Here is an 8,676-nt window from a genome sequence, read left to right as displayed (position 1 = left end):
GTCAGAAGCAAGGACCTTTTTCAATATTTTCAAGTACAAGACTTCAGACAAAAAAAGACCACATTGATGATTAATCCATACAAATCAGATTCGGAAAGGAGAGTGCTGCGGCCAATGGATGCGCCCTGGGTCAGTACTCTCTACCACTCACAAGGTAATATGGTATTGAAGGACATGGAACGGTTATATAAAATCTGGAATCAAGAATTAGGGATAGAAATCTCCTTCGAGATGTGGGAGGATATCTGGGAAAATGCCATGAAGATGTCATAGAACTCAGGCTATTCAATAGAAAATACTTCATAGGGCTCATATGGCACCAAACCGATGTGCAAAGTTCAAAGCAGAAGCATCTCCAATGCCCTAAATGTAAAATAGAAGTGGGTACTCTCACTCACTGTTTGTGGACATGCCATAAGATTTATTCCTGATGAAGGGCTTTTGCCCGAAACATTGATTTTGCTGCTCCTTGGGTGCTGCCTGAACTGCTGTGCTCTTCCAGCACCACTAATCCAGAACTTTGTCTATTTACCCTATCCATGCCCCTCATAATTTTGTAAACCTCTATAAGGTCACCCTTCAGCCTCCGACGCTCCAGGGAAAAGAGCCCCAGCCTGTTCAGCCTCTCCCCATAGCTCAAACCCTCCAACCCTGGCAATACCCTTGTAAATCTTTTCTGAACCCTTTCATGTTTCACAACATGATGGAGGATGGAAGAAATTTGTGACTGTAAGAGCTGCTCCTTTTTTGAGGTTTAATCAGTGTTGGAACTGGTTTCCTCAATTTCTTGGAGCAGTAATTACAGTTTTATAAACTGTTGTATTGTTTTGGAACTTGTGAAAAAGAAAGACAAAAACGATGGTGCATTGTATTTACCAAGAAAGGTTGGGCAGATTGAGGCTGTTTTCTCTAGAAATGAACAGACCCTGGGAGGCAAACTAATGGAGTTCCTTAAAATGATGATGACATTTACTGAGGTACTACTGTACTTTTTGGGAGGAGAGGAGAACTGGTGGATGTAAATGCACGAAAGTCACCAATAAATCCAGCAGGGAATTCCGCAAAATACCCAAGCAGTTGCTGGAATGTGGGACTTGTCAAGGAACATGGGTAAGAGAAACCACAAATACCTTGAAGGGGAAGCTGCATAACAACATGGAAGGGATTGAAATAGAAAGGCTTCCTGATGGGATTGGGTGAAATTTGGTTAAGGAAATCTCGAGTGTTTCTACTCTATTCATTGTACGGTCACGTGCAGCAGGCCTGTCAACATCAGTAAGGTAAAGCGATCGGTTTGTGGGTGAAATCCTTTGTACATCACGTGTAAATCGCCTGTTCTAATTCCAGGAAGGGACTGCCATGCTGCTGGAACATCTTGCTGGTGGTCTGGGCAGCGCGATTCCTGTCAGCACCCAACTAGACATCGCACCTCAACACCATCTCTTCATGATGGGTCGTAACGGCAATAACATTAAGCACATAATGCAGCGAGCTGGAGCCCAGATCCACTTTCCTGACCCCAGCAGCCCCCAGAAGAAGTCCACAGTCTACCTCCAGGGCACTATCGAGTCTGTCTGTCTAGCTAGACAATACCTCATGGTATGCATTAATATTCTTTTGTGCCTTCTATCAACAGATACTTACAGAATGAATGACTGAATAACTTTGCAAGAAACCATTATTTACATGATGAGGAAATGACTTGTCAATTTGACCAAACAACAATTCATTGTTGGTTTGGGTGCATGAATGCTATGGTAAACATTGAAAACAAAGCTATTTTTGCCAGAGTTGCACAATTGCATAAATATAGATGTTTTTATATTGTAGAATCGGGCAAAGAATTGTAATATAGAAGTGACAAATATTAATTGGTGTTACAATTCCAAGTTGTGAAGCTGAGTTTGGTAAATCTAGTAATTTGTGGATTGGCACCAGCTAAATTATATGAAAAATGTTGAGGAGATGGCTTTGTTATTCCGTCCAACCTACACAAGGTTGACTCTTCGAGGCCTCTGAATTTGTTTTGTGTCAGTTGCATGGTAACCAGGAGAGGACAGTAAATTGCAGGTTTTCCTATGTCATTCACTTCTTTGTGTTCTCAGCAGCTTGAGAGAGGTTCACTTGGTTAAAACAAAATAGATTGGTCCAGAGAAGACCTGTGGTAATATAATAATTCAAGAATCACGACTGGAAAGGGATATTGCTTCTTGTCGAACGCCAAAATATAGACACAAGTGGCATATGTAGACTAGTCCCAGCCTGGTACACACAGTTCTGTGGTCCCATGGGTCTGCTTTATTGCAACAGTTGATGCTAGTTCTTATGATCATCTTCATGGAGACCAGCTTTAAATTCCAGATTTGTTAATTGAACTTAAATTCCACACGCTCCACAGCTGAACCTCTGGATTATTGCTATTGTACCACTTTCTTCCATCACCCACCCCATACCCATTTACTGTTAACCCCCCACGAGTCAATCACCCATATAGCTAATTGGACACTTACATGCAAACTATTAAAAGCAACGGAGGGGTAGAGAAAGTGGGAAGGGGCTTTTTTTTTCAAACAACTGAACTTTTTTTATTCCGTCACCAAATCACTTGTTGTTGAGTCGGCTTTATATTTAGGTAAAAACAATGACTGCAGATGCTGGAAACCAGATTCTGGAGTAGAGTGGTGCTGGAAAAGCACAGCAGTTCAGGCAGCATCCGAGGAGCAGGAAAATCGACATTTCGGGCAAAAGCCCTTCAACAGGAATACAGTATTCCTGATGAAGGGCTTTTGCCCGAAACGTTGATTTTCCTGCTTCTCGGATGCCTGCCTGAACTGCTGTGCTTTTCCAGCACCACTCTACTCCAGAATCAGCTTTATATTTCCAAATCAACCTGTTCAGCAATGTTATTACAGATGGGACTTGAACCCAGGCCTCCACAACCCAGAGGTAGGGACATTACTCCATTGTGCCACAAGACCCCTGCTGGGTCTGCCTCTTAAAGGGCTCAGTCAATGAGTTCTAGCTTGGTAGGCTGTTGTCTGTTGCTCAGGGATTTTATACTCAACAAGTTCCTGAAGGATATTAGTGAGTGATTTCCCTATTTGCCTTGTTGGGTTTATCACTGGTACCTTATATAGAACTCATGAAGCCAGAATCACAATATTTTACTACTGTATAGTAGCATTATAGCAATGGAATGTCCCTGTCTTAATTAATGTAGAATTCTGTTTTTCTATGTATTTAAGATGGAACATATTTTATTCATAACCTCATTATAACATTTTCCTTAATTTTCGAATTGAACATACTTGCTATGAAAGGACCTGGCTGTTTAAAATGTTGTTCTGTAAATTCCTTTTATTGTACGTTTGAGGTTAAGTGAAGCTGAATGACAGGATGGCCAGTGTTTGTATTAGACCCAATGCAAAATAATATGTCAATTAAAATTGATGAGATGGGAGGGTAATTTTAATCCCACTTTAATTATAGTTTGATTGTGTTGAAAGGTCCATCTAATATACAAACATACAAATTAATTGCAGGAATGGGCTGTTTGGCCTCTTGAGACAACATCACCATTCAACAAGATCTGCTTGTGTTTAGGATTCCATGTACCCAGCTCCCTGATAACATTTGATTTCCCTAACTAACAAGAATCTCCATCTCTGCCAACTCTTCAAAGACCCTGCCTCCACTGCCTTCTGAGGCAGAATTCCAAAGACATACAACCTTCCAAGAGGGAAAACAAATTCTCACTTCAAACCTAAAAGTGTAGTTCCGTTCTCACCCACAAGAGGTAATGTCCTGTCTACGCACTTCTTGTCAAGACTGTTGGATCTTATACACTTCAGTCGTCACCCCTCATTCTTTTAAACTCCAATAGAAACAAATCCAGTCTGTCCAACATTTCTTGATAAAACAACGGCTTGTTCCATTTGTCAGTCTAGTAAAACTCCTCTGACTGTCCTCAATGTACTCATATCATTTCTTAAATAATGAGACCAAAACTGCACACACTATTCAAGATGCAGCCTCACCTTGCGCCCTCTGACTGAAACATAACATCTTTTATCAGGCTGCATCCGTGGAGCAAAGGTTTCGAACATAAGCTCTTCATCTGGAATGTGAAGAGCTCATGTTCAAAACGTCAACTCTCCTGCTCCTTGGCTGCTGCCTGACCTGCTGTGCTTTTCCAGTGCCACACATTTTGACTCGATCTCCAGCACCTGCAGTCTTCACTTTTCCTATCTTTACTTTTATGTTGAGATCCTCCTGTAATAAAGTTTCTCTGTCCCTTCCATTGACTGGAATGTTGGTTGGAATCATCTAAAGTGAAGACAGAAGCAAAGAGATTGTTCATTTCATTTGCTATTTCCTTATTATCTATTAACTCCACATTCTAATTCTCTAATACTCCTTTTTTTTTTAAATACCTGTGGAAACTCTTCCTGTCTGATTTTACATTTTTAGCTAGCTTCCTCTAATTCTTTCTGCTGAATAATCTGACAGTCATAATCTGCTGTACTTTATGTTCTGTCTAATCATCACCTTTGCACAATTATGTTTTTTCCAGAGGTTTGATACATGCCTTAACTTCATTCGGTAACTAAAGATGATGTGTCCTAACCTTAAATATTTTCTTAATACAGGAACATGTTTACTCTGTGTATTATGAAATATCCACTTAAATGTCTGTCCCGTCTCTCTCTCGATCTGCCCCCGACCTCATTTGCCAAAGAACTTCAGCTTTTATGCTCATACAATTGCCTTTATTTAAGTTTAAAATATTAGTTTGAGACCCACTCTTTTCCTTTTAATATTATGTTTAGTTTTAGTCCTATTGTGGTTGCTGCTGCCTTGGGTGGGGTGGGAGGGAGGGTGCCTTTACTTTGAGATCATTAATTAATCCTATCCTTACTAAATCTAGTATAATTTCCTTTCTTGTTGATTCCAGGATGTACTACTGTAAGAAACTATCTTCAAAGCATGCAGCTACCATTTCCGACCTGATTTTTACATGATCAGAAATCACATGACACCAGGTTATAATCCAATGGGTTTATTTGAAGTTAGAAGCTTCCGGAGCGCTGCTCCTTTGTCAATGCTCCGAAAGCTTGTGATTTCAAATAAACCTGTTGGATTATACCCTGGTGTCATGTGACATCTGACCTTGTCCATCCCAGTCCACTACTGGCACCTCCACAACATGACTTTGACATGTGGATTAAAGATAATTATGAGTGTCTTTATCACAAGCACTCAATACTACTTCTTCTGGACTTTGCCCCACATTATGGTTACTGTTCAGGAAGCCTGAGGTCACCCCTACTAGTGACTATTTTCCCCGAGTCTACATCCTGATCTCCTAAAACTGGGTTATCTCTAATAATTGCACCAATGTTATCCTTGATTAATGGTGCTAACCCCTCCCCTCCACATTTACCTAATAAACATATACAATCACTAAAAGCTACTGGATGGATATTAAAAGCATTTTTAAAAGGCAGATGGAATATTGACCTTCGTCTCAAGAGGCTTGGGGTCCAAGGAGATAGAAGATTATAAATTTGTGGATAGACTCCATTCGGAGTAACTTTGTACAATTCTGTGCACTGCAACTCAAGAAGACTATGTTGGACATGATACAACGAGAACCTGCCTGTTTATGTCACACCTTAAACAGAACAGAATGTTCCTGGAATGTTATAAAGCAAAATTTGATACCAAGTTACATAAGGCAGTATTGGTGCAGATGGTCAAATGTGGTGATGTTGGACAGAATTTATGGAGTCTTACAGAGTTAGCAAAGGGTAGTCGTATTGATGGCACAAGTGCAAGGTTGCCGGTTCACCTTAAGAACAAATGTGACAGCAAAGTTGTGAAAAGACTCCTTTAACATGTCATATTGTCGTCACGGAGTCGGTCGCTGAGGAAGAGAGTTTGAGGTGGGGGAATGGGTACCCCGAGAATGAACTGGAGGAAGTTTCTCCTTATCCATTACTGACTGTTTTACAAGCAAATCTGGCCATTGAGAAGTAGTGGAGAGGTTTAAAGGGATGGTGATTAGCTAGGGATGTCAGTGTACGTGTGCTGCTTTCAATTGATACATATCCTCCAAGGTCTCTGCATACCTCCAATACCGGCTTCTTGACCATTCCTATTTTCCTGATTAGTGGCTGTGCTATCAAAAGCTCTAGAATTCCATCTAAAAACCTTCCCGTTGCTCCCTGTCTTTCCCCCAATAAGGCACTCCTTCCAACCAGTCTGTTTAATTAAGCTTTTGATCAGTTGCCCAAACATCTATTGCAAGGCTCGATGTCAAATCTGTGTTTGGTTATGCTCCTGTGAGTGCCTTGGGAATTTTGTTTTGTACATCGGAGGCACTATATAAATGCAAATTGTTGTAGTTCTAAATTGATGGTTGCTTCTGAAGTAGTCAACGAGGGCAATGCTTTAACAAACAAGCAATGAAGATTATACTCATTTAAGAGTGTGTCCATATTTAAAATATAACTCTGATGTGTTCTATGAAGCTAGCAGTGGTCTTGTATAAAGGAGATGAGTGTTTGATGCAGTATCTGCCAACTTAACATTTTGTGAATACTGTGCTCCAGGGCTGTCTCCCTCTTGTGTTGATGTTTGATATGAAGGAAGACATCGAGGTTGAACCACAGCGGATCACTCAGTTGATGGAGCAGCTAGATGTCTTCATTAGCATCAAGCCAAAGCCCAAACAGCCCAGTAAGGTATAGAATACAGATGAACTCCTTTCTTTACAATGTTTGTTCTATTAATCTGATCATGAAACAGACCCATCCAATTACGGCACATAAGAGGAAGGAAGAATGTTGAGAACAAAGGTTTATGTGAATTGAAGTAACCCAGAAAGCAGAGTAGATCATTCATGAGTTCCAGCAGCCAGGTTTCTCTTTCTGGCTTTGCCCTCATTGGCTGAGCTCTCATTTGAATGTTTTGCTCCCTTATTCTGAACTCTTCCGTGATCACTCTCCAACAGCTCGACCAAGTTGTTTAATTAGCTTAAACATGCCCATAGGTCACCTCTTATCTTCTGTACTCTTGGGGAAAATGAGGCTAGGAGAAAGTGAGGTCTGCAGATGCTGGAGATCAAAGTTGAAACTTTATTGCTGGAACAGCACAGCAGGTCAGGCAGCATCCAGGGAACAGGAGATTCGACGTTTCGGGCACAGGCCCTTCTTCAGGAAATGAGGCTAACCTGGCCTCATAATATTCTAATAATTCTGTGCTGTAATCCTTTCAAGGCTAAATATGTTATTTCCCAAGAGACTAGACCAAGTCACCAAGACACACTCAGGAATAGTAGGGAGTGCTTAAAACGCAGCTCTATTCCAAATGCTCCTGGAATCGGTGTTATCAGTGCCCATACTTTGTCTGAGTTTCAAAAAGCATATTCCTGCCTTAGCTCTAAAGTTCACACCATTTCTATGGAGATAGAGGATTTTTTTTAAAAAATCCAGGCAGTGAGACATTATGATGTGTGTTGTTTGGGATACAGTTGGAAAGTGAAGAGGATTCATCCTCATCCTCCCTCTATCCTCATTTGCATTTGACCACTGGGTAACAATGGGCAGGTTATTTGAGATACGTTGCAACATTGTCATAGAACAGTGTTGGGCTCTGAATGGGTTAAAGCTGAGGAGAACACTAATATGATCATGTCGTTTGGCCTCTGATGGGGATACAGTTCTGCATCTCACATGAGTTAAGACCTAACGTCGAGATAACCTCACAGTCTTAGTAATAATGTCCAATTCAACAGTGTAACTTGTATTTATTGATATCATTGGAATATACTACATTTTGTTTAAGACGAGAGTCTCTTCTCATTGAACTGCCAATGTTTTTTCTCTAACACATCAGACCATTCCAGATCCTAAATAGATTCAAGCTTGTAAATATTCTTTTCATAAATGTGGGGATAAGTAATTTTATATCTTATCAATAATTGAGTTCAGGACCCATCCAAATTTCTCCAGTGCCATGGTGCCAAGCCTCACCTTTCCATCCTGAAAGCATTTGGTGGCTGCAGCTTGAAAACTTTCTCTGGAACGAGTGGAGTAATTGGCAGCTTCAGTTGTGTTTCAGATCGCTTCCTATCTCCCGCAACATGGTCTGGGCTGAAATGTGTGAACTTGTGTCCACTGATCTGTGAATCCATGGGCTGTATAACTATAGTGGTTGGAACCTGGGCCAGGGGAATCTCATTGACTGGGATCCTTGACTGGCGATGTTAACCTGGGCCAATCAGGGAACCCTGGCTGACAGAGAGAAACAGGGGAATCAGAAGGTCTCCTCAGTCTGGAGATTGGTTTTGAGCTGGCTGGTCACAGCCCATGTACAGGGTGATGGGGTAATAGACAATAGGTGCAGGAATAGGCCATTCTGCCCTTCGAGCCTGCACCACCATTCAATATGATCATGGCTGATCATCCTTAATCAGTATCCTGTTCCTGCCTTATCTCCATAACCCTTGATTCCACAATCCTTGAGAGCTCTATCCAACTCTTTCTTAAACGAATCCAGAGACTGGGCCTCCACTGCCCTCTGGGGAAGAGCATTCCACACAGCCACCACTCTCTGGGTAAAGAAGTTTCTCCTCATCTCTGTCCTAAATGATCTACCCCGTATTTTTAAGCT

At 41.2% G+C, this 8,676-nt stretch overlaps 1 protein-coding gene across 4 annotated transcripts in view; it reads left to right on the top strand.

The window, feature by feature from the left end:
* The window catches only part of LOC122561037 (protein bicaudal C homolog 1-like), a 272,727-nt gene that overhangs the window by 219,496 nt on the left and 44,555 nt on the right, over positions 1-8,676 (top strand). For all 4 annotated transcript variants that reach the window (XM_043712352.1, XM_043712354.1, XM_043712355.1 and 1 more), the window contains 2 exons: positions 1,348-1,599; positions 6,615-6,746. In XM_043712352.1, coding sequence (XP_043568287.1) covers positions 1,348-1,599; positions 6,615-6,746 — 384 coding nt within the window. The remainder of the gene's footprint in view (positions 1-1,347; positions 1,600-6,614; positions 6,747-8,676) is intronic.

This window comes from Chiloscyllium plagiosum, chromosome 22, assembly GCF_004010195.1.
Source record: "Chiloscyllium plagiosum isolate BGI_BamShark_2017 chromosome 22, ASM401019v2, whole genome shotgun sequence".
In the NCBI taxonomy this organism is placed as follows: Eukaryota; Metazoa; Chordata; class Chondrichthyes; order Orectolobiformes; family Hemiscylliidae; genus Chiloscyllium; species Chiloscyllium plagiosum.
This window is presented reverse-complemented; position numbering and strand designations above follow the sequence as displayed.